Source organism: Trichosurus vulpecula, chromosome 2 (assembly GCF_011100635.1).
Source record: "Trichosurus vulpecula isolate mTriVul1 chromosome 2, mTriVul1.pri, whole genome shotgun sequence".
NCBI lineage: Eukaryota > Metazoa > Chordata > Mammalia > Diprotodontia > Phalangeridae > Trichosurus > Trichosurus vulpecula.
The window spans coordinates 127,081,898-127,108,838 of record NC_050574.1 but is presented as its reverse complement, the minus strand read 5'-3'; the positions used below and the strand labels follow the sequence as shown (position 1 = coordinate 127,108,838).

Here is a 26,941-nt window from a genome sequence, read left to right as displayed (position 1 = left end):
ACTGGGCCTGAAGTCAGGAAGATTCATCTTCCTGAGTTCAAATATGGCCTCAGCCATTTAATTGCTGCGTGACCTTGGGCCTCAGTTTCCTCATTTGTAAAATGACTGGAGAAGGAAATGGCAAACCACTCCAGGATCTTTGCCAAGAAAACTCCACATGGCTGGAATCAGGAAAAGTTGGACACAGGCGCAATGACTGAACAACAATAACTAAGGTCAAGAAGCCAGTATATTAATCTGCAGTGTCTGGGGCTCTGAATAACATTTCTTCTGCAAGTTCACTAACTTAATCTCAAATACTCAAAGGGATCAGTGAGCTCATCAATGTGGGCATGGCCTAAAACTTGCCTATCCTACGGCATTCTTGTTCATGCCCTTCCTCTTTAGGCTCTCCAGAGAGGGTTTGCCCAATGTGCAAAGGCCTTCATCTAGTTCTCCTGACATCAAAAGGAGGACCCAGATAAGCTCGTGAGAAGCACCGCGGAAGACCCTTTCCCCCAAGATGGCGCCGAAGGCGAAGAAGGAAGCCGTTGTCCCCCCCAAGACAGAGGCCAAGTCCAAGGCCTTGAAGGCCAAGAAGGCGGTGTTGAAGGGTGTCCACAGCCACAAAAAGAAGATCCGAACATCCCCCACCTTTCGGCGACCCAAGACACTAAGACTTCGAAGGCAGCCCAAATACCCTCGGAAAAGTGCCCCTCGGAGAAACAAGCTGGATCACTATGCCATCATTAAGTTCCCCTTGACCACTGAGTCTGCTATGAAGAAGATTGAGGACAACACCCTAGTCTTCATTGTGGATGTCAAAGCCAACAAGCATCAGATAAAGCAGGCGGTAAAGAAGCTGTATGACATCGATGTGGCCAAGGTCAACACACTGATCCGGCCTGATGGAGAGAAGAAGGCCTATGTCCGACTTGCTCCAGACTACGATGCTTTAGATGTTGCCAACAAAATTGGAATCATCTAAACTGTGTCCAGCTATCCCACTCTACCTACAATAAAAAGTTTTCCAGTATATTCACAAAAAAAAAAAAAAAAAAAAGGAGGACCCAGAGTACCAGTGGAACTCACAAGTTTTTCATTGGTTATCCCCGGGACCAATTTTCTTTTTTCAATTATACTTTTCCTTAATGACATCTTTTAAGTCACTTCTCTGTCCTTATTTATGTGTTGCAGCTTACTCAGACCCACCTCTCCACTGCCCTCTAAATGAACATTTATTTCAGTTTCTTTGCAGACTATGATGTTCCATTGCTCATAGCCAATACTGGAAAGATAAATGGTATCAAAAATACTGTATGGACTTTTGTCTCAGAGAGAAGTCTGGGTCACTAAAAGAACTTTGCAATTTTCCTAAAGCAATTAAGGGCACTCTTCTCCTCCTGTTCAATTCTGGGTCCAGCTCACTGTCCATTTGCAGTGTCTTACCATAAGATATATACTGATAAACAAGTTCTATAGGCTGTCCATTCTAATGTATATCAAAATCTGGACAATATTCATGCTTTTTCCACTTGTTTTTTCCTACGTGGTTAGGTAGGTCAAACTACTATAAATGATTATGGATCTCATTTAAGAGTGTTGCAATTTCCTGAGCTTAATGCAATCAATCCAATGTTAACTATAAACAGGAACATTTGGATGACTTCATCATCCATAAGAAATTCCTCTTTTTAGTTTGTAGTCAGTACTGAATCTGCTTCACAAGAACAGTGAACAACTTTACTAAGCATTTATCTGCTTTGCTAAATATTAATTTTCAAAGGGTCATCAAACAAGGTTTCTGTTTTGTTGTCCTATCTTGCAAAGAATCTTGCATAATTTTAACATCTCTCTCATGGGAGAGAACTTGTTGGAGAAGAGTATGTAAGGCAGAACTGTTCATTATGGAATTAAACGCTTTTCTATAATCAACAAATAAATACAGTGGGATCTTGTATCTTCCACATCTTTCAGTCTTTTTAAGGACAGAAAAATGTGTTCTACTATGAACCATAATTTGAAAAAAGTATGCCTGTTTTTTTTTCAAACACTCATCAAGGATATCTTGGATGAGATTATTCCCATAAAAATGCTCACAGAGAAAGACAGGCATATAAATTGACATATAGGTTCTATGCTTATTGATATTCTCTCAGTTGATTTTTTTTTGGTAGTAAAAAATGCAAGACTTTTCCACACCTTGGGTATTTTCCCTTTTCTACAGATTGAGAATCATTCCCTCAACTCAAGCAAAATTATGTCAGCCCAGACCGCCTACGTCTCTACTTGGTCTAGTACATCTGCCTTTCCTATCTTTCCTTCAATGCCATTTCCATTTCTTCTATAAATAAATTAAAGACTGTGATATTAAGACTCCAAAATGTTCCACGGTTCTAAAGAGTGAAAAGAGTTTGTTATAAAAACCTTTGCAGGTCATTTCCACCTTTGTTGTCCTTCTTCCAATTTCATCCTTAAATACTCCCTAGATCATTTTGCTTAGCTGATTCTCCCATTAAGTTTCTTTAAGCTGGCTTTTTCCTTCATTGCTTCTCAAGGTAAATTCACCTTACAAAAATTAATTCACATGCAAACTATGATTTACACTTACTGGTTCCACTTCTCTCAGTCACTCTCAACTCTTTGCCATCTGGCTGTTGACCTCATTGCCGAACTAAAACTGCTCTTTCCAAAGTTATCAATTAAATGTTTTAAAATTTTAATTGTTTTCAATTAATATTCACTTGCCTTCATAGAGCTGGCAGAGTACTTTACAACTATTATCACATCTGATCCTCACAATAACCCTAGGAGGTAGGGATTATAATTAACCCCTATAAATAAGGAAACTGAGGTAAATACAGGTTAAGTGACTTGACCAGGGTTACATATCAAATAAGTGTCTGAAGCCTAATTTGAACTTAGGTTTTTCCTGATTCCAGGTCCCTATTCACTCAACTACCTACCTGCCTCTTTTTCTCCCACCTTAGAGAGGGGAAAAAAAACAACTTTGTACAAATATGCCTAAGTTAAAAAAAAAAAAACCTCATTCTTACGTTGGCCATGTCAAAAAATAAATGTCTCAGTCTGCCTTCTGAGTCCATTACCTCTCTGTTAAGAGACATGTAACATGCTTCATCATAGATCCTCTGGAATCATGATTGATCCCTGCTGATTAGAGTTTTTAAAGCTTTCAAAGTTGTCTTTACAATGTTGTTACTGTATAAATTGTTCTCCTGGTTCTGCTCAATTCATTCTACATCAGTTCCTGCAAGTCTTCCAAGGTTTACCTGAAACTGTCCCCTTTATTCATTTCTTAAGACACAAAAGTATCCATTACATTCATTTACCACAATGTGTTCACCCATTCCCCAAATGCTAAGCACTCCCTTGGTTTCTGGTTCTTTACCACCATAAAAATAGCCACTACAAATATTTCTGTACATACGGGGCCTTTTCCTAATAGTGGTAAAGCTGAGTCAAAGGATATTCACAATTTAGTAACTTTTGGGGTATAATTCCAAATTGCTTTCCAGAATGGATGGGGCAATCTGATGCTCCACCAATAGTGCCTTAATGCTTCTTTTCCCACAGTCCTTCAACACAAGATTTTCCTTTTTTTCTTAACTTTACCAATCTAATGGGCATAGAGTAGAAGCTCAGAGTTGCTTTCACTTGAATTTCTCTAGTTATTAGTGATTTGGAACATTTTTTCATATAACTATTGATAATTTGGATTTATTCCTTTAAAAACTGCCTGTTCATATCCTTGGAACATTTATCAGTTCAGGAATGATTCTTACTCTTATAAATTTGAATCAGCTCCTTACATGTCTTAAAAATGAGACCCTGTTAAATAAAAAAAAAAAATGTAAGAAAAAAAATGAGACCCTGATCAGAGAAACTTTCTCTAAATATTTTTTCCCATTTACCTGCTTCCCTTCTAATTTTACCTGCATTGATTTTGTTTGTGCAAAAACTTTTAACGTTATGTAACAAAATTGTTCTTTCTATCTTCTGTGATGTATGCTATCCCTGGTTTGGTCATGAACTCTTGTCCACATATCTGAAAGGTAAATTTTTTCCTTATTCCTCAGATTTATGATGCTACTCTTTACATCTAAGCCAATGATCTCTTAGTGGCCAAATCTGATGGTCTTTCCTCAGTCGTCACCTTTCTGTACCTGTCTGCTGCATGACTGCTGATGACCTTCTCATCTTGGATACTCTCTCCTCTCTGGGCTTTTGTCCTGGTTCTCCTGGTTCTCCTACTGACAGTTCCTTCTCAATTTCCTTTGCTGGTTCATCATTTATGTCATGCCTCTTAACTACAAATAAGCCCCAAGGCTGTGTCCTGAGCATTCTTCTCTTTCTACACCCTCTTAGTGACCTCATCAACTCCTATAGTTTAAATTATCTCTATGCCAATGACACACATATATATGTATATATATATACATATATACATAATATATATGTATATATATCCATCCCTAATTTCTACTGAACTTCAACCCCACATTATCAACGATCAATTGGACATTTCAAAATGAATTAACTAAGAGGACGTATCAAACTCAAGAAATCCAAAGCAGAACTTGTTTTGCCCCTAAAGCCCTTCTTTCTAACAAACTTGCCTATTTCTGTTAAGGATACTTCAATTCTTCCAGCTACCCAGGTTTTTTAACATCAGCATAATCTTCAATTCTTCACTCTCATCCTACATAACCAATCAGTTGCCAAAATTTGTTCTTTCTACCTCCAAAATATCTCTCACATCTGACCCTTTCTTTCTACTCACACAATCACCAACTTAGTCCGGGGACTCTCACCCAGACCAATGCAATGGCCTCCTAATTGGTCTCCCTGACTCAAGTTTCTCACCATTTCAATTTGTCCTCTATATGCCGCTTAAATGATTTTCCTTAAGCACAGATTTGACTATGTCACTCCTATACTCGATAAACTCCAAAGGCTCCCTACTGCCTAAGATAAAATATAAGTCCTCTGTTTAGCAAAGCTATCTTTCTGTGCTCTTTTTTCTGTCACTCTCTCCCTCCTGCCTAGGCAAACTAACCTCTCTCTTCTCCTCATTCATGCTATGCCATCTCCTCTTGCCATGGTGCTCAAGTCTCACCTTCTACATGAAGTCTTTCCTGTTTTCCCAGCTCCTCATGCTTTCCTTCCCTTACCACCCTGTATGTATTTTGCATTTTCTCTGTATAGACTTACTTCTGTACATGTTGTCTCCCTAGAAAGATGGTAAGCTTCTCGAGAGCACAAACAGTTACTTTTGTGTCCCCAGCGCATAACACGTTACAAGGCCTTAATAAATGCTTGTCAATTGATTCATTTAGGAGAATTTAAAGCTAGAAAATACACATGGAAGGTAGGGTTCAGGGCCTAAGATAAAAGTCAAAGAAGGGTAAGAAACAGAAAAGAAAAACACTCAACGGAAAGTGAAATCATGGATTTTTAGAGCTAGAAGCATTTTAGGAATAGATTAGGCAGATCTATTCCATCTTCCTCATTTTATAGATAAAGAAACAGAAGCACCAAACATTTAATGACCTGCAGTCACAAAATGGTCACTCAGACAACTAGGACAAAGGTTGTAGGTTAGACCATGGTCTCCTGGAGAGAGCACTGGGTGAGGAGTCAAAGACCTCTGGCTCCCCACACATGCTAACTGCACAACCGTGAACAAGTCACAACCTCTGAAACTTAATTTCTTCATCTGTTAAAATGGACGTAACACTTGCTCTATCCAATTCGCAGAATTGTTAAGGAAGGCATATTACAAATCATAAAGTGATATGTGAGCTATTACTTTAGGGGCTGTCAGTGGGAAAGCTGAACTGGAACTTTGGTCTCATAACTTCCTGGGGCCAATATTGACAAAAGATGAAAAGCATATCAAAATAAACATAAAAGAAAAGAAGCATTAGTTTTAGGGCAGGAGAAATTAGTTACCAAAACTGAACTGGGGACCTTAAAATAGTCTGCTATCAAAAAAGGGTTCTTGGCAAAAAAAAAAAAAAAGATAAAAAGTATGAAAACCATTGGTGATAGACAATACTCTTAAGTGCAACAGGACCCCTTGTACTTAGGATTACCTAGATAAGGCACTGGATGCAGCTGCTGACTCAAATGGAAGCAGCAAAATGAGCACATAGGAGAAACAAGCTAAAATCACTACCTACTCCTTCAGATTTTCCATAGACAACGATAAGCAACATGTACTAAACAAATACTTTTCTTTCTTTAAAAATCCCTTAAGCCATCCTGAAATGTACAATCTCAATTTCACCTGTGAGAGACAGAGGGACGGAGAAAGAGACACACAAAGAGATACAGACACAGAAAGACCCATGAGGCACAAAGATAATTTAGGACACAGCAACACCATGTGAACAGAATAACTATACAGCTAGTGGTGTAGAAATAAGAGGTATGCCAAAGGCATAAAATAACTAAAAACATTTTTAGAATTAAAAAGAAAGAAGATGGAGGAAGGGCTTCTAAAATATTCATTCTTTGTCAGTCCATTGCTTGTGAGCTAAGAATATTTTGACAAAAGGAAGGGACAACAGGACACAGGAATAATAAAAAAAAAGAAGTAGAAAAGATCTTATAAGTGACCAACTAATGCTAATGAGAAACATACAGCATCATCCCTGTCTTCCACAATGAAAATGTGTTTCTCAAGCACGTAAACCAAGATTTTTGCCCCTGAAAACTACGACATGAAAATGTCAAACTTCCATGGAACACTATACTTACAGTCTACAGTCACAAACTTTTTAAACTCTAGAGCTCTTATTTCCTCCTCCTGTGTTTTTAACATCAAATTTACCAATTCAGTTAAACAGAACTGCAACTGGAGTGGGACAATCAAAGCTTTACCCTAGCTCAAGAAATCTAAAAAGCAAAAAATTTAACAGCTATACTCCTTCAGATACTGGCTGAGAAGTGAGAAAGAGGAGGTTTACATTATGGGAAGGTTTAGTGAAAGAAGACTTGTTCAATCTTTTCCTCCCACCTATAAAGAAAGCTTCAACTTACCCTATCCCAGCCCCTTCCCAGGGTTTCACCTTCTCTCCATCCTTTCTAGGTACAACAGCCTTTTCTGACCCTCCCCAGATAATCCTACCCTCTCGAATCTCCTCATTCTAAAGAAGTAATAACTAGGTGCTACCTTTTATCTCTTACAATGTGTGAAAGGTAGCCCCACCAAGGCATGTCTAACAACATACAATAGACACAGCAAAGGACCCTAAATCCTATGGATTGGATGAAGTGATTCCCAAGATTCCTCTTAACTTCAAAATTCTATCCCCCAAACTACCAGACTAGCTAATTTCCTCTCCCTCAAGTGAATGTATCTTAATCACTTGGAGTGTTAGTTCTACATGACGCACTACAAATTTGATTTGAGGATTCATTTGGCGTTGCTTGCCCCAGGTGTTATGCTGTGATTGCTCTAGAAATGCAGATTAGAATCTAGGTAATCAAAGATGACACAATTATATACCCTAGATTAGATCGTATTCTATCAAATGTCATCAAATTTCTAGTAAATAGGGACTATTCACAATTCAAAACAGTTTTAAAAATTGTAACCAAAGTAATGTTATCTTGGTCTGTAAGGTAAGGCTAAGGCAGTATACGAAAAATCCTATTTACTCTTATCAGCTTCTTTATTTTTTGCTATCCTTAAAGAAGGTAAGGGAAATTATGCAAACTCATTTTTCAACAACTTTCATCCATCTTTGAGATGGATGTAACTCAAGTTACAGAGCAATCAGAGGCAATTAATTGAAATTTAGATCTCAACACTTCTTTCCTTCAGCAATTTCCCCAGCTCAGGTTTGTGTATATTAATCTGTGAAATAGTAGGATAGAATTATGATTTACTAATTACCAAAAGTAAGGCATAATTGTATGTGTCTATAAAAAGGTAATACTTCAATTTTGAGGCTTTGGTGTAGAGAAAGAAAGGATACTTCTCACATAAAAGACTTAACTATTTTTGTCCCCCAACAGGTGGCTCAAGGGACAAACAACTTTGCACCTCCAAACCAGAAAAAGAGGGGCAAACGATATGGCAAAAAGAAAACAAGTGATGTGAGACAGCTGAGAAAGAATCAAAGAAATGGGCAATGATCTATGCAATGATCGCCTTGATTCTCAGAGGACCAATGAAGCGTGCCTGAGACCCACCCCCTGAGAGAGAGAGAATGGAACCAAGTTGCAGAAAGAGACACATTTTCAGACAGTCAATATGGACATGTTTTGCCTCTCTATACATATTTGTTGTTTTTATTTTTTTCCCTCAATAGGAAGAGAGAAGGTAGTAGAATAGGAAAAAGAAAAGAAGAGAAGGGGGGGGGGGAAAGGAGCGGAGGAGGAAAGCTATTGAAACACATTTTTGAAATACCTAAAAAAGGTCAGAAGGAATCAAAGACAATCAGGACAGCTCTGAAAGTAACATGTTGAATTAATTACATACCTAAAAAGAAAAAAGCAAGCTGTATATAACAAGAGATGCAGTTTCATGTACAACCCGCTCCATTCTACTACATGAATAGAAGTGTTCACATAAGTTGATTTTCAAGGTCAGAATTTTTTTAAAATGAAGTGGAAAATTAATCAGAAACCTCATATTTCTCCTATGGGACCAAATTTGGTCAATATAATTAATAATAACAACAGCTAGCATTTATATAGGCTTTAAGGTTTGTAAAGTGCTTTACATATATTTTACATATAATTTGTTTACACATCATTCAGTATTAAAAAGTTTAAATAAATAATTTTAAGAAGTGGGTACTAACAATTACTCTTCTCTCTCCTACTGCTGCTAGTTATGGAAAAAAAGTCAGTTTTTCCTTTAACTCTAACCCTTGGTCCAGACAAGAACAAAATGTATTCTTTTTAAAGTAGTTGCTGTTTAACTGCTTGTGGTTAGACCATGCCAATATAACAAAATTACAACACTACCCAAATTGATTTCCTGATTCAGTGCTATACCAAAGTATCAAAAAATTACATTACAGAACTAGAAAAAAATAATAAAATTCATCTGGAGGAAAAAAAAGGTTAAAACTTCCAAAGGAAATATTTTAAAAATATTGGGAAAAGGCCCACCAGTACCAGATCTCAGAACTGTTTACTATCAGTTAAAGAAAATAAGGGGACATCGGTGGAACAGATTAGATACCCCTAGAAGAAATCAAATATTGTTCAGTAAGTAAGTGTTAAGGTAAACCCAAGGATTCCAACTACTGGAGCAAGGATTTACACTATTCAACAAAAGCCATAGGGAAAGCTGGAAAAGCAATCTGGCTGCAGTTAGGTTTAGACCAACACCTCATACCACATAGCATAATAAGCTCCAAATGGATGTAAGACCTAAAGATAAAAGGTCCTACCATAAACAAAGTAGGAAAAGGAATGGTGACAGCTTCTCACAACTATAAATGGGGGAAGACTTCTTCACAAGACAAAGAATAGAAATATAGGATATAAAATGGACAATTCTGATTACATAAAAGTGAAAAGTTTCTGCAAAAAAAAATTAATGCAGCTAGAAGTAAAAAGGAAAGTTAATTGAGGAAGAATATTCTTTTTAGCAAACTTCTCAAATGTCTGATGTCCGAGATATATAGAAAATTCAAGGGAAAAAAATTTAATAAGAGCCATTCCACAATAGATAAATGGCCAAAGGATACAAAGAAGCATTTCTTAAAACACAGACAAGAAACTGCCATATGAAAAAAAAAAACACTTGGAAGTGCAAATTTCAAATTTCAATACTAAAATGCAGATTAAAACAACTCTGAGGTTCCATCTCACAATCATCAAACTGATGAAGATGACAAAAAAGAAAAATGACATCTGTTAGAGGGGTTGTGTGAGGCATTGTAAATTAATGCCTTTGATGAATCTTTGAAGTGGTACAACCATTCTGAAAACCATGGAATTGTACCCAAAGAGTTATCAAACTGTGTATATACCCTTTGACCCAGCAATATCACTACCGAGCTTATACCTCAAAGAAATCAATGAAAGAGGGAAAAATCTCATATGTACAAAAATATTTATGTCAGCACTTTTTGTTGTAGCAAAGAACTAGAAACAAAATGGGTGCTCATTAGCTGGGGAATGGCGGAACAAATTATGCCATATAAACATAATGAAATACTACTACGAAAAAAGGGACAGCTTCAGAGATCTGGGAGGTTTTGTATGAATTAATGCAGAGTGAAAACTGAAGAAACAGCTGAACAATTTATATAATGACTATAACATTGTAAAGGAAAACAACTGTGAAAGACTTAAGTTCTAAGATCAACATAATGACCAATCACGACTCCAAAAGGATAATGATGAATCATGTTTCCCACCTCCTGACAGAAATGCAATGGACTAAAAGCACAAAATGAGACCCATTTTCAGACACAGTCAGTGTGTAAATTTGTTTTGTGAGATTATACATATTTGTCACAAGGGAAGCCTTTAATTTTTTTATTGAGGGAGAGTTATTTGAGGAATGGTGATAGTGATGCTAAAAAAGAAAAAAAGCACAAATGAATCATTAAAAATAAACAGAAGAGAACAGAAGAAAGTTCAGAAGGGAACACAAACAAGGAAGTATAAAAACAACTATATCAAGTCTGAATTATACCTGCCCCCCCAAAAAACCCAAGATTTACATGATGGGGGAAAAAACTATAGATAATGAAAGTTCACAGTTTCATATATAATCCCCTTTTTAAAAATTTATATATTGAAATCATGTTTATTGATGTTTATTAAGTGCATAATAAAAAAGAATGAAATTTTTAAAAAGCAGGTTCTACTTTGGGGGTAAAGAGTAGGGACAGGATTATGCAGGTAAAATACTTCACTTGAATTTCTTTTCCAAATGTAGTGGGGGGAAAAAATATGAAAGAGGCAAATATACACGTAAATATAGTACTGTATTATGAACTCACACCAACAAAGCCAGATAAAGAAAATCTGAGTTATGAACATCTGATTGCTAATGTCCTGGCTATATGAACAGTGGCAAAATATCTCCCCTACCAACCCTAAAACTATTCAATGCCCTACCTCTCCAGCGACAAAGCTCCCTCTAGACAGATAGTACAACCAGATGACTGGCACAAGGAACTCCTAACCCTAATATTCCTGACCATCTCTTTTATTACCCCTTAGAAGGATCCCTAAAATTCACTTTTCGTATCTTGCAAAGTTTAGTTAACTGACCTCTGGTGAAATTTTTCACAGATAAATGTCCAGAAGCAACTAAATGGCACAGTGGAGATCATGGGACTTAAAATCAGAAAGACCTGAATTAAAATCCTGTCTCAGACACTTAGTAGTTGTGTGCCACTGGGCAAGTCACTTAACCTCTCAGCCTCAGTTTCCTCATCTGTAAAATGGAGATATTTCCCAGGATTGTTGTGAGGATCAAATGATATGGTATTTGTGTATGTATAAAACTTTACAGACTTTAAAGTGTTATATAAATGTTAACTACTACTATTATGATTAAATATGCTTTGTCTTTCACTATCAACAGCTGTCCAATTACAATGGGAAACTCTTTTTTTGCCATTTTTAGCTCAAAAGGACCCTAATAACGGCTGATAACCACAATAGTGCCAGTCATATAGCTACACATGGGAAAAGAAAAATCAAGGAAAGCTGCAAGCAAAATTAGACATAATAAAGAACCTATGTCATCAAACTCTGAAGTTCTAGAAAGTATCAGGATATCTGTCTATTCCTGAATCCCTACAGAATGCTCCTTTTGCCTGCACATCATTAAGCACCAGAACTCAAGATAAACAAAAATGTATTTCTATTCAATCCTTTTTTAAAATTTTGTTTAATTACTAATGCTACAATAGTATTTCTTTCTACTATTTTTCATTACAAATGTATGGTACTTCTGTTATTCTTGAGAAGACTTTTCAAGGCTAGCTTGGAACCCAATCCACCTGTGAGAAAATAAAGAAAACTTACAGATAAATTTCTGGAACATGATCCATTTGTAAGTCTGGGCCTTCTTGTATGAATGGTTTCCATTTTTTAAAAGCAAATTTCTTTAAGGTGATAGTCTAAGTGGGCATACATGCTGCCTCTGCTTGAAGATTCATGAACCCCGAGAAATGAGCAAATAAAGCCCTGAAGCAAGAAGTTTAAAAAAAAAAAGAGGTCACCCATACTTGGAAAGTGTCTGCAGTTAAAGGGTAACTTCATTCTGGGCTCCATGGCTAAAGGATGACAAAAACTTAGCAAACTTTCCGAAGGAAAGTCACAAAGGCAACTAAAGATTTCAAATAAATCCAGTGAGGAAAAATTAAAGAAACAAGGATTATTAAAATTAAAGATCAAAAAAAGGAGCCCACCTGTCTTCAAGGTGACACTGGCATTTCAAGTGACACTGGCAATAACCCAAGCAAGCTCTTAGAGGCTGCCGTCCAATGGGAAGTACTGGGTAATGAGCTGTTTTGTACATTTGGGCATATTCAGACTGGCTGCTGAAAACTCAGACGCTGCCTTAATCAAAGGAAGTATTAAAAAGGAGTTGGCTTTTTCTAGCAGGGATACAATAAGATAAGTAAATTTAAATTACACTTAGAATAGGAATACAGAACTTTCTAATGGCAAGAGTTGAACAGGATGAAAAAGCACTGCTAAAGCGTTTGCAGAATCTCCCTCTCTGAACATTTCAGGAAGAGGGCTGACAGTTTTCTGTATAGTTCTGTCAGGAGATGGGGAGAGATGGATTTCTTGAGTTTCCTTCCAAAAGTATGATCATATGGTACACAGAGTATAAATACAAAGTAGTTTCATAAGCACTAAAAATATTTAAATCTAAGTTATAATATCTTGGCATACTAAAGAAAAGGAAAAGGCACATATTTTGAAGCTTTTTAACATGATTGTTTCTTGGAAGAGCACACTCACATTCAAAGCATTAGCAGAAAACAAACAAGTTTCCTCTCAAAAAAGGTCAAGGAGTCTCAGATTTCAGTAACTAACCTACATTTTCTCACTACATGTTGCTTCTGGGGAGTTGTGAGAAGAAAAGGCTATCACTGATAGAAACGTTAAGTGCTACTAAATCTAACCACAATTTGATAAGTTAGACTTCCCTAATCAAAACCTAAATTTATCTTCAGATAACTGGCCAAAAGTATACAACTGAGTAGTCTACATACAGACAGCTGAGGCAGGTGGTGGGTTTGCTTTTTTCGTCTGTTTCTTAAAAATGTGGATACGTTATCTGAATTCTATTTCTTAGCACCAGAGAAATTCTAAAATGAATCCCTAGATCAATGACCAGTTATCTTCTTGTTCAAACTGGGATATGTTCCTGGATAGACTAAATGACAATTCATTTGATTCAGGGCACATTTTCAATGGAAAAGCTCGTACTAAGTAACTAGAAGCTTCTTTAAGGCACTGTCTGTAGCTCTTATTTGGCATTTACCTACAATTCACTTACATGTATGCGCACACACGGACACACGCGCACGCGGACACACACACACACACACAGACACACACACACACACACCCCTCCAACAAGGTTATAAGCTTTCTGAAGGCAAGACCATGTCTTACAGTCATTTCAGTGAAACACTTACTAAGACTAATATGGGTAAAGCATTCTGTTAGGCACTGGGAATACAAATATTTTTAAAATGACAATCCTCCCTTCAGGAACTTCACATTCTCCTGGAGGGAGAGGAGGAGGCACAACATATACACAAATAAGTATGCCACAATGTACAGAGTGAAAGCATATAAATCCCTCTTAGATCACTAACCATTATCTCCTTGTTCAAATAGGGTTATCTTCTAGCTAATCTAGATGACAGCTCATCCAACAGCTGTTCTACTCCCTGTTGAAAGTGATTCAGGGTTGTACTAGAATCAAGATGATCCGCTAGAAAAATATGAGAAGGGAAATCACGCTTTCAGGTGGAGAGATCCTATACGTTTAGGACCAAAGAAATAGAGTAGAGCAAAAAGCAATGGACTGGGAGTAAGGAAACCTGGGTTCTAGTACTATATATCACTAACTAGAAGTCGCATATGACCCTGAGCTAGTCATTTACCTTCTCTAGACCAAAGTTTCCTCATCTGTAAATTCAAGATACTAAATTAAATGATATCTACAGTAAGTCTTCCTTGCATTTCCAGCAACTCCCTGAAAGCCCACCAAAAAAAAAAAATATTAGGGGACTAGCTGATCATTTATACACGAGGAGGCCAGATAGAAGGGCAATTCCTCTTTTTCCTACTCAAGGCCTATTTTCTATTCCTTTTTACGCCCAAGTCTAGAAAATATTAGATTGCTGAGAGGAAAGAAAATAAGCAGCACCTCTAACATAAAAGTGAATGAACTGGGTACCTCTGTTTGAGCTAGCCAGGGACCAGGCACAGAAGACAGAATGCCTTTTTTTAGCCTTGGCAAGGCAGCTTCAATGATTAAAGTGAATGTTATAGTTTTGCCTGTGTAGATTCTAATTCAAATAGGTCTTGGTTAATCAAACAATTTTTCCAATCACAACTATATTAAATGCAGTTATTCAAAATATGAAAAATGTTCCAAAACAATGATGACACTAAGAGAAATGTATATTGAGGCAAATACTGAGGTTTTGCCTCACACCCAGCAAATTAATAGCAGAGGTAATACAACATGGGGAATAAACCTTGGAAGGGCTGCAGAAACATGGGCACACAGATGCTTTGTTGGTGGGCCTATGAATAGGTTCATGCATTCAGAAAAGCAACTTGGAATCAGAAAGAGAGCAGTAAAATAAATATATATATATAAAACCTTTGACACAAAACTCTACAGGATGAATGAAGAATTTATTAAGTGCTTAATATGTGCAAAGCACTGTGCTAAGCTCTGAAGATAAATCAAAAAATAAGACAGCTCCTAGTCTCAAGGAGCTCACATTCTAATGGAAGAGACAACACCCTGGGAAGATTTCAGCTACAAATCAGATGGAAAGGTCCCACGGTCTTTAAGGTGCAGCAAGGAAATGATAATACCTCTTCTTGAATGTTATTTCCACTGATAAAAAGCATATAAATTTCTGATTTTGAGCTGTTTGACAGTGCCAAGTACTCTGGTGATTAGAACACTCTTTCCCTGGTATTCAAAAGATTTGGCTGTAAGAACTTGCAGAAGTAGTTGCCAGGCTGTATCTCTACAAGGGTTTCTTCCCAGGATGATGTCTGAAGGCAATGGGTTGGAAGCACTGCTATTCCAAAGAGCTCTTGGGTTCAGGATCCTGAACTGTCTCCATCAGTGTCTGAAGGGAGATGTTGGGCAAGGTAGAGTTTGTGGTGGTTTGACTTGCCCTGCACAGGCTTCTTCCTGTCTCCCACTCAAGTTGCCTTGCTACTTCAGCTAGGGTGGTTTGCCTGCTCTGCATTTGATAGTTGGTTGGCAACTGGTAGGAATGGCCAGCCCCTTTCCCACAGGAGCCACCTCCTAAAATGAAGACTGTTAGGACTGGGCTAGAAGCAGGCCCAATGGTATGTGGGGTGATGACACTCAAAGAGTTCCTATGACTATCTGCCTGTTGGTAGCAGCTGGTGGTCATAAGAAAGCCCATGCCCCTTTTCCAAAATAATTTCAATGTTCAATGGTGGATGCAAAGCCTGGGGTAGATCAGTGACAAAAAAGAAAGGCTTCATAAACACCAAAATATCTATAAGCAGTACTTTTTGTGGTAACAAAGAACTGGAAACAAAGTAGATACATTGAAGACTGGCTAAACAAACCGTGGTACATAAATCACTATGCAGTGATTATGATGAATAAAGAAAAATATGGAAAGACTTCCATAAACTGATGCAAAATGAAGAAGAGTCAAGAACAAAACAAAGACAATGACAGCAATGTACATGGAAAGCATAACAACAAAAACAAAAAAAAACAATAAAAACTCAATGCACTAAAAATTATAATGATCATGGTTGGCCCCTAGGAAACAATATGAGAAGACATTACCCCCTGCTAGTCTACAGAGGTGAGAGACCCAGGGGTATGGAATAATTTTTTTTCTCCTTCTTTCTCTTTTTTCTTTTTTTTTTTTTTTGTTATTTCTTATAAAGGATGGCTCTCTGGGAAAGGATGGAGGAGGGATACAATGGGAATTATAATGGCAAATGAATAGATGATCAATGCAAAGCACTGGCAGAATCTTTTTTTAATTATTTTTTTCAATCAGTAAAAATCTGCTTTCTATCCCTCTCATCTCACTCCTGAGAAAGAAAAATGAAGATGTCTGTTTATAAACCTGCATAGTCAAGTAAAATAAATTTCCATATTGACTATTCTTCCCCCATCACCACCAAAAAAAAAAAATCTTTCATTCTGTACTGAGTCTTTTACCTATCAAGAGATAGGTAGTATATTTCATCAGTAGTACTTTGGAAGCATGGTTGATCATTACACTGATCAGAGTTCCTAAATAATTACATGATTTTACAATGTTGTTGTCATTATATAAATTGTTCAATAAGTTCTGCTCACTTCACTCTGCATCAGTTCATAAAAAAGTCTTCCAAGGTTTCTCTGAGTTTATCTCCTTCGTTTCTCATAACGCAATAGAGTAATCCATCATATTTATATACTATAACTCATTCAGTCATTCCCCAATTAATCGGCACCCCCTCAGTTTCCACTTCTTTACCACCTCCAAAAGAGCTATAAATATTTTTGTACATCCTTGGAGTTTGTTTTGCTTAGCAGTAATTCCTCTCTTAATCTACCCTCCCTCTGGTTCTCCCTTCTCCCTTCTCCCATTTCCATTCTATTTCCCTGTGGAATAAAACAAATTTCTCTACCCAACCCTGTGTGTATTCTTTTCTCCTTTACTCAGTTCAGATGAGTGAAATTCAAGTATCAGTCACTCCCCCTTATCCCTTCTCCTCCTTGTTTGCAGACTTCCACCTGCATCCTGATTATGTGAGATAAATTTCCCTACCTTTTTCTTCATTCCCACTCTCCCCCACACACATATTTTCTATGGTCATCAAGACACAACAGAACCAATTCCAAGCCTTTTGTCTGATCAGACTCCCTCTTCACCACTGATGATAAGTTTCAAAGAGGGGACACATATTGTCTCCCCATATTAGAAAGTGAACAGTTTATCCTGTTTTAGTCTCTTATGATTATTTTTACCTCTTTTTTTATTAGAAGAGGTTTATTAAAATCAATAAAAATGTACAAAAATATTCCAAATCAGAAATGCTTTATAATGTGTACCACAGAAGTCAATACTTCTCACTGAGCAAGGTAAAGTCTTTTATATTTTTCTTAACCCTTATGTTTGCATTTCAAAGTTATTACACAGCTTTGGTCCTTTCATCAGCATTGCTTGGAAGTCCTCTATTTCATTAAAAATCCAATTGCTTGGAAGTCCTCTATTTCATTAAAAAACTGTTTTACATTTGTAGAATTATACTCAGTTTTGCTGGGTAAGTTATCTGTGGCTATGAGCCTAGATGCTCTACATTCAGGAATACTGTATTCCAGGCTCTCCACTACTGCATAATGGTGGCTGCCAAATCATGTGTGATCCTGACTGTAGCTCCTTGGTACTTGAATTTGTTCTTTCTGGATGCATGCACTATTTTTTCTTTGACCTGGAATATCTGGATCTTGGCTGTAATGTTTCTGGTAAGTATTCACTTTGGGTTTGTTTTTTTTCAAGAGGTCAGTCATTCCTATTTTCCCTAGGTGGTACAGTGTATAAAGCACCAGTTCTGGAGTTAGGAAGACCTGAGTTCAAACTGGCCTCAGACATGTGATAGCTGTATGACCCCGGGCAAGTCACTTAACTTTTGTTTGCCTCGGTGACCAGCATCTACCTCCCACAATTATGACAATAAAATGAAATAATATTTGTAAAGTGCTTTACAAATCTTAAAGCACCATATAAGTACTAGCTATTATTATTATTATTCCTTTAATCAATCCACACAGTATGGATTTGAGGCCCTTTAGCATGCTGGTTGCTCTTATTTGGACACTCTCCAAAGTATTCAACGTTCATTCAGCAAACATTTATTAAACACCTACTCTGTGCAAAACACCACACTAGGTGGCGGTTGTTGGGGGGTAGAGGTAGGGATATTAAAATTTAGATAAGATGGGATTCCCAGCCTCATAAAACTTAAAATCTAGTAAATGAGATACTAATAGCAATAACTAAAATGTGCAAGTTTACAGGATTCACAATTCCATCCGACAAACAGTTATTAAGTACCTACTATTTGCCAGGCACTCTGCTGGGTACTAAAGATGTTAGCATTTACTTCTCAGGGTTGTTGTGAGGATCAAGTGATATAATATCTATAAATGTAAAGCGTTTAGCACAGTGCCTAACACATACACAGTAGGCATTTAATAAATGCTTGTTTCCTTCCTTCCTTCTTTCCACCCTTCCCCCTAGTTATAAAGAGGTGTGGGCAATTTTCTTTCATGATTTTTTGAAATTATAACTTTCTGATGCAGTAACAATAACCTCCTTGCTGTTCCATATGTACAAGACTCTCCATGATTTGTCTCCAGGCATTTTTTCTGGCTGTTCCCAATGCCTGGAATGCTCTCCCTCTTCATCACCACTTCCTGGCTTCCCTGGTTTCAAGTTCCAAATATAACCCCATTTTCTATAGGAAATCTCTTAATTCTAGTGCCTTCCTTCTGTAAATTATTTCCTATTTATCCTATAAATATCTTGTAATCCTATAAATAGCTTGTTTGTACATATGTTTGATTGCTGTCTCCCCATTAGATTCTGAGCTTCTTGAGGGAAAGGACTTTCTTCTGCCTCTTTTTGTCTCCCCACATTTAGGTGTCTGGCATTGTAGGAACTTAATAAATGATTATTGACTGACTGATTGAAATAAGATATCTAGACTCTTTTTTTGGTCATGTCTTTCAGGTAGTTCAATTCTTCTTAAACGATCTCTCTTCGTTCTATTTTCCAGATTAGCTGTTTCTATTATAACATACTTTATATTTTCTCCTATTTTTTCAGCATTTTGGCTTTGTTTTAATATTTCTTATCTCATTAAGTAATTAACTTCTATTTGGCCCATTCTAATTTTTAAGGAGTTGTGGCTTGGGCAAAGTTTTGTACCTCTTATGCCAAGTTTTAATTCCCTTTCTTCCACAGCTGTCATTTCTTTTCCAATTTTTTTCCTCTAGAGCTCATTTTCATTTATAAAAAAACATTTAACTTTTTTTTACTCTTGCTTTTATCTCTTTTAGTAATTCTAGTTGAATATACCCAAACCATATTTTTCTTCAAGGCTTTGGTTATAGATGTTTTGGAGTCATTGTATTTCTTCTAGGTGTGTGTCTAGAGTGTCTCTGTTACCAAAACAGCTTCTTTATGCGGTCTTATGCAGTCCTTTTTTTGTTAGCTCACTCTTACAACTTACTTCCTGAATTCTGACTTGATGTTAGAGCCAGGCTCTGCAAACTTCTTGAGAACTGGGATGGTCCAACTGCTGCTTTCTTGGGATGATGAGTGTTGTGTTATTCCAAGATCTTGAAGACAACTTAGGATGGAGACCTGCAAATTTCGGGATACAGGGCAAAATCTAACTACAATCCCCACCTCTGAACTCTGCAAGTTCCTGACCTGAGAGTTCCTGATGGAGTTTCAGGAAACTGCTGTTAGAATCAGCCACTATCAACCAGCTGAAAAGTTTTGCTGATTAAGAGTGAGAGAACTGTAGGCTTCCACCTAGTCCCAGATTCCTGCCCTGGTTATTCTTTATAAGTTTCAGACTGAACTAGAAGTTGGAATTGAGACCCCACTCCACTCCTAAAATCCAAGCCACACAGCTGCTGCTTGCTCGCTTGCTTCTAAATCTGCTTTTAGCTCAGTACACAGCTAAGGGCGCTCCTCACTCTGGAATGCCATCCCTAGGAGTAGGTCTACTCCTCAGTCCACCCTGGATCTGTGACCTGGAATTGGATAGTGTCACAGCTGCCAGTTGGCACCTGTTGTTTCACCCTGAAACAAGTTTAAGCCCCTCTAAGTTAGATCTAGGACATTCTCTTACCCTGGTGCCAGCCTCACCCTGAGCTGGAATGATGCCCTCCTGACTAGACCCAGTCCCCAGTGCCCACCTGGGCTAGAAAAATGACACAATGTTTTTTTCTTGGATTTACCAATCAGGATTTGGTCTGGTACATTTTCTAGATCTGTTTGGAATGGGGGAAAATTCCCTGTACTTTTTCCATCTTGGCTCCACCCTCTAAAAATAGTCTTTTAATACTGGTGTCAGGAGCCCCAAAGTTGTAACTGTAACTAACATAGGGCAGACTAAAATTTGATCCAGGATGTCAAATTGGGGGGGGGGGGGGCAGTGCTGAAATCAATCAACAAACATTTATTGAGTGCAAGGCATTGTGCTAGGTGATGGTGGAACAAATAGAGAAGTGGTGCAGTCCCTGGACCTTACTCTACTACGGGGATACAACATATCACAAATAAGTCAATAGAGGATATATGCAAAATAAAATTACTGAGAGCAAGCAGGGAGGCAGCAAAGAAGCACTAACAACTGATATAAAAACAAGAGAACAAAAAACATATATATACATATAAATACAAATGCATTCAAAAAATAAATGCGGTAATTTACCTTTTCAATACAGCCAAGTTTTATGTACCAAGAAGAGGGGATCCTTTTTGTAATTTATCCAAAATTTACTTTTAACTTTTTCCTGATCTAATTACCTCTTCCTGGTTTTCTCCACAAGTATATATCACAACTCCTTGGCTTAGATCAGATATTCTTCATGGAAAAAGATGATGCTTACTAACTCATCATCCTGTAATATCACATCAATTCTAAAATTCATACTTCCTCAGTACCCCCTGCCTCTGACTGGAGGGGGCGAGGAGGGAGGGTGGTCCTCCCAGATTCTCCATTTAAGGAGGGAGCCCAGGGCAGTCATTGCACAGGGCTGAAGGACTTCATCATGTCCCCTCCCTTTCTCCCACTCCTTTCAGCTTTTTTTTAATGTGCTGTCTTCCCCCATTGAAATCTCCTTGAGGGCAAGGATGGTCTTTGGCCTTACTTGGTAAGTGCTTAGCAGTAGGAGCTTAATAAGTGTTTACTGTTTAACTGACTAACCCATCATCAGCAGGACATGAACTTTGAGTTGATTCTCTAATACAGTAGATACATGTATTTGCTCTGAACCATCAATTCTCATCTCGACCTCATAATCAGTGGCATACATATAGGATATGGTTCAAGTGTAGTTTATGACTAAGAAATAGAACGAATCTCTATTCTGAACTAAAACTAGGAATGTATGACCAGGACCTGGAACTGGACAGTAAGTGTCACAGCTGCCAGCTGGCACCTGTTGCTTTACCCTGAACAAGTTTAGACCCCTCTGTGTTAGATATAGGAACTCCTCTTACCCTGGTGCCCAGGGTATACCAGCACCCTGAGCTAGAAGGGTGCAGTTCTGACAAGACCCAGTCTCAAGTGTCCAAAGACCTCTCAATCTGTCACCCTATGCCCACCTGGGCTGGAAAAAAATGACTCACAATGATTTTTTTTCTTGAATTTACCAACCAGGATTTGGTCTGGTAATCGGTCTGAATCTGTTCAGAGGAGTACCGTAACTTAGTACTATGTTCTAACAACTGAATTAGCCAAACATAAATATGTTGTTAAATCTGTTAATAAATCTTTCCCATTTACCACTAACTAAAACAACTTTTTCTTCATCTATCAACAATAAACTATGCTATAGAACTATTAAAACAAAAGACTAGCTCAAAAGAGAACCCAGTGTCCAAGAAGAAGTCAGTGTTCGTTTTTCATCAAATACTTTTAATTATTGCCAGAATTGTAAAAAAAAAAAACTGATATAATGCAAAAACTAACAGTTAAGAATCCAATACAACAATTATGTATTAAGTGTCTGGTATGTGCCAAGAACTTGGGGGAAACTTCAATGCAGCACCTACAATTACAGGTGTATTTTTCAATCAAGTAACTGGTAAATCAAAAGATGAAATCTAATTGAAAGTAACAAATACTCTTTTATTTGGAGGGAGGAAGATTGCCTAACTTATTAAATAAGGAAATCTAATTAATTCTTCTTTAGTCCCAAAACTTAAAGCATCATTGGATCAGATTTATAATTGGAAGGAAACTTCACCATTGTCCAGTCCAAACTCCTTTTACAGATAAGCAGACAGGCCCATAGACGTTAATTGACTTGCCCAGGGTCACACAGCTAATAACCAATAAGCATCCAAAACAGGAGTCAAACCCAGGTCTTCCTGACTCAAGCAAGGCCTGTGCTATATCCACTATACAAAGCTGCCTCTCCATTTGTTCCTACTGATCCAAATGCTGAAAAAAAAATTAAGCCCTAGACATTAGACCACAAGCTTACTCTCATTCTCCCTAAGGGAAAGGATCATATATTTTTCATTATTCTTATGCCTTTATGGTGACATGCTGTAAGGTGATGCTCAATAAATATCTACTCATAATGCTGCACCTGGAGAGTATCGGGCCTAAAGTTCTAGAGGAGGGGGAAGAATGGAGGCAGAAAGGGCTATTGGCCAAAGCATGTCCCCTGACGGGCATCCCCTCCTTCTGGTCTTTCTGCACTGACACTGGAAGCTGGGCAGTCTTGGTGCCATTAAGTCTAGTCTAATAAATGCTGCGCTGCAAAAGGAACCTGCAGATGTGGGAAGGACCCATCTGCTCTGCTGATTTTATTCCTCACAGTGTCTCCAATCTAGGAACTGTGAGAGTTAACATAATAAATCGAGGAAGGTCTAGACTAACTGATCTTTGTTCAGTTTAATGCCATGGTTTAAGCAATAAATTAAGCTGATTTTAGCTTCTTGTCCTCTAAAATGAGCAATGCGTTCCTGAAATGTGAGAACAAAAATAATTCCACTGTTCAGAAAATAAATACTTATACCTACCCCCTCTCAGAATAAGCTCTTTTCAACTGAAAACCAAAGTTCAATTGTTATACATGAATCTACCAAAAAGTCTAAACTATTCACCTCCACCTCTGGCCACAGGAAAAAGCAGAGAAAAACCCTCACATGCTACTTGAACTTCTCAAAGCCCAGACTAATGTAGGGAAAGACTATACTAATGCAGACCTTAAAAATGGCTATCTTTCATTCTGGGTGACCTGACTAGGCAATATCTGCAGTATGTAGATAAAAATCTATCCACTTGAGTAACACAAGCAGTAGCTTCTTCAACTTTTAATACCTGTGCACCTTTGGTACCATCATATAACAAAATCATGGCCATAACAGGATATTATACCATATATCAACAGCTGTTAAACACATCTAAGTTGTCAACATTTGAAATCCCTTTCCAAAATGAGTTCGGATAAGCACTGAACAAGCCAAAATACATTCATCTTTTCCCTTAAATACACGGCAATCCTAAGGAAAAACACTTCATTTATATCTTCAGAGTATTTTAAGCAGCAAAGGATAGGTCACTTGTAACTGTAACTGTGAAATTACAAGCTACTATAGAAATACAGGGCTTATTGGTGTGGTCCTACCATGTATGCAAATCATTGTCCAAGTCATTTAGGTCTCATTCAAGACTTTGATTTTTCCATACTTAGGAATTGCTTAACTCTACACCACAAATGAGCAGAGATAAAAACCAACATAAACAATAACACCCATTTATAAACAATCAGATATTTAAAATGTTTCGGAGTCCTAAAAGATACCAAGGACTCAGAGAGGAACAATGAAAAAAAAAATACTGGAAAATTAGAAAGCAAGGAGACCAGTGATCATTGGCCTCCAGTTTTGCTGACTACTGAAGATAAAATGTCCATTATAAACAAAGAATCAAATATCTGAAATTATGTTTATGACAACAAGTGACCCTGTTGTCACTGATTTAATCAATATTCGAGCATACCCAAAAGCTAGAAGATACAAAACTCTTTAAATCACAGATACCATAGAACAAATTAGTTCATAAAGTTTATCCCACAAGGGCCAACAGAGAACAATATGCTCGTTTAAGAGCGAAAAAAGGAAATACTAAAACAAAATAACTGGGCATGAACTGTTAAAATTGTTTGTAAACATTGGGTTAGTTGGTGGTACAGGAGACTGGTGAGTTTATTTGGTCATTTTCACTGACCTGGGTTGCAACTCAGGCAAACTCTCAACTTAGGAAAACATCTTTAGGATTTCATTTTATTCTGACCTCAAGGGCCTATGGCCCAAGGATGGATGAAAACTCAGAAAAAGTTTGAAGGGAGTCCCCTAGAGGAAGTGAAACTGACCAATCGATTCTCTCCCAGCTATACACCCTGGAGAGGAAGGGCTCTTGTATTCTTTGACAGGAAAAAGAAAAAAAAAAGGAACTTCACAGCTGCAAGGGAGCTAGAGAGAAAAGGCCCAGATAAATCACTAATTCCTGAAAACAAATGTCCTCACTACAGTAATAAGCAGAGAGAGAAGATAAGTGATGAGAGCCTAAGGGGATGGAGGAAAACTAGGCTTTGGCAGAAGAGTCAGTAGTCATGGGGGTTTTAACCAAGTCACAAGTCAAATTGAAGAAAAATAACAAACAGAATGACTTTATGTGTATTCAAAAGACCACTAGAAGTCAGAAAATTTGGACTGTGGGTTCTATCAGGTTCTATCTTAGGCAAATCATTTTGGTCTCTTTGGATTTCAGTTTCCTCACTTCTAAAATTAAGGAGTTGGCCTAGATCAGGGATTGTTAACCTTTTTTTGTGTCATAGACAGACCCCTTTGTCAGTCTGGACCTTCTCTGAATGCTTTTAAATTCGTAAAATCAAATACATTGGCTCACAAATGAAACCAGTTATACTGAAATAAGATTTTCAATATAGTAAAAGTTTTAAGTTCACAGATTCCCAAAATCTATCCACAGACCCCTTGGGAATTCATGGACCCAAACCGCTGGCCTAAATTATCGAAGAGATTATTTCATATGCTGAAATTATCTGCAGCAGAAAATTCAAGTGAGAATGACCCAGGAAAATGAGGACCTAGGAGACTGAGAGCCTCAGAGAAAAACAACAGGCTGTTTCCTGGCAACAGAAAAGATGGAGTTTGTAAGCTCTATCAAATTCAAAAAAATCCACCTGATTTCAGATTCAAACAATGCCCAAGAGAGGAGGCTGCAGGAAGGTGCTGCTCCTCCTTTCTCCAAGACAGAGATGAAGGGGAAAAACCCAACAACAACCTAGGGGAGGCGTTACCTGCAACACCAATACCCCCTATTCCTACAAAAACCCAAATGCCTTGGTCTTGGTAAAAGGGGACTGTCCCCTACTAATACGCACCTCATTTCCAATGCCTATCTATCCTCTCCAAGATTTCCTTTTCCATTCGCCCTGAAGAACCTTTCCTCCTCAAATTCCACCGCTATCTTCCCAGGCACAATCTCCTTGGGAAATCAAGAACCTACTGAGTGCCATTTCCACATCCCCTATCTCCGGGTTCTTCAGGAAGTGGTTACCCCCTTTACAGACTGGTACAGCCAGGTACATCTCTAAACAGTGCTGTCCCCCACGATGAATCTAAACCCCACACCCTGTGCCTGACAGGCACAAGGAGTTGACATTTTGGGTCTCACCAAACCTCGACGTCACCCCGGATCCAGGGTCATCCGTTCCCCAATTCCCCAGCGTATGGACGATCCCCTGATCTCCATCACGACAAGGTCCAGGTTGCCCTGGGTCTCAGTTTCCCACCCCAATCGCTTTTCAGACTGGAGTGACCCCGGTACGGTACCAAGGCCCCCGTGGGGTAATCTCCCCATTTCCTACTTGCCCTGGAGACCATCCCACGGCCCCGCTGTACTCAGCTCCTCCTCCCGGTCCCGGGCACCCGGTGATCCTCCCGCCCCCCGCCCGCAGGGGTTCCCGGGCTCCAGGGCGTCAGCAGCCCCCCGGGGCTCCCGTGTGGACGCGTCCGCCGGCCCCCCGGGCTTCCCCGCTTCCTGGTCCCCAGTGACTTCCCCCTCCTCGCTTCCCTGCAGCCGGTGTCTCTCTCTGTCTCTCGCCCCCTCCCCCCCAGGCGCGAGCACCCCTGCCGCCCCGGGGCCGGCGCCTGCCCTTCACACCTCTGGCCGCTCGCCCCGTCCCCACCGCCCCCCGCCCGGGGCCGGAGCGCCCCTGCCCCCGCCGGGTCCTCGCCGCTCCCCGCTTGCTCCGCCAACATTCACTAGCCGGCAGCCCCCGCCAGCCCTGCCCGGCCCGGCTGCACGCCCCGCGCGGCCCCGCGCCGCTCGCTACCTTGGCCTTGGTGACGAGGTGCGTGGCCCGCTTGACCACGGCGAAGTTGCCCTTGCCGATGGTGCGGTCGATCTCGTAGTAGCCGATGCGAGCGGGCATCGGCCCGCGGGGGGCCGGGGCTGGGGGGCGCGGGGGGCCGGCCGAGGGCACCGGGGCGGGCGCGGCCGGGGGTCCGGCAGCGGGCGGGGGCAGCAGGCGGGCAGCCGGACCAACTCCCCCGGCCCCGGCCCCCGCAGCCCCGCCAGCTCCGCTTGCCGCCGCCGCCGCCATCTTGTTGTGCAGAGAAACCTCCGGGACCGCGGGGAGCCGGGAGGGGGGCAAGGGGGCGGGAAAGGAGGGGGAAGCGGGGAATACGTCACTGGGGAGGCGGGGCGCCCGCGCCGCCCGGCGCCCAGCGCCATGGCAACCGCGCGTCACGTGCCGATTCGCGTCACTGCCTGGATCCATGGTAACCGTGACGTCACTGGCGCGCTCTGCCTCCCCGCGTGGGCCCAGGTTCGCTGGGCGCTGGCTCCCAAGCGCCCTCCTCTGGGGCCGAGGCTGCGGCTACCCCGAGCGTGCTAGCTAAGTTCGAGTTCC

The 26,941-nt window shown here is 39.4% G+C and overlaps 1 protein-coding gene across 3 annotated transcripts in view; it reads right to left on the bottom strand.

The window, feature by feature from the left end:
• Positions 1-26,632, bottom strand: part of SIK3 (SIK family kinase 3) — a 279,460-nt gene extending 252,828 nt beyond the window's left edge. For all 3 annotated transcript variants that reach the window (XM_036744847.1, XM_036744846.1, XM_036744848.1), the window contains exon 1: positions 26,363-26,632. In XM_036744847.1, coding sequence (XP_036600742.1) covers positions 26,363-26,632 — 270 coding nt within the window. The remainder of the gene's footprint in view (positions 1-26,362) is intronic.
• Between the last annotated feature and the right edge of the window lie 309 nt (positions 26,633-26,941).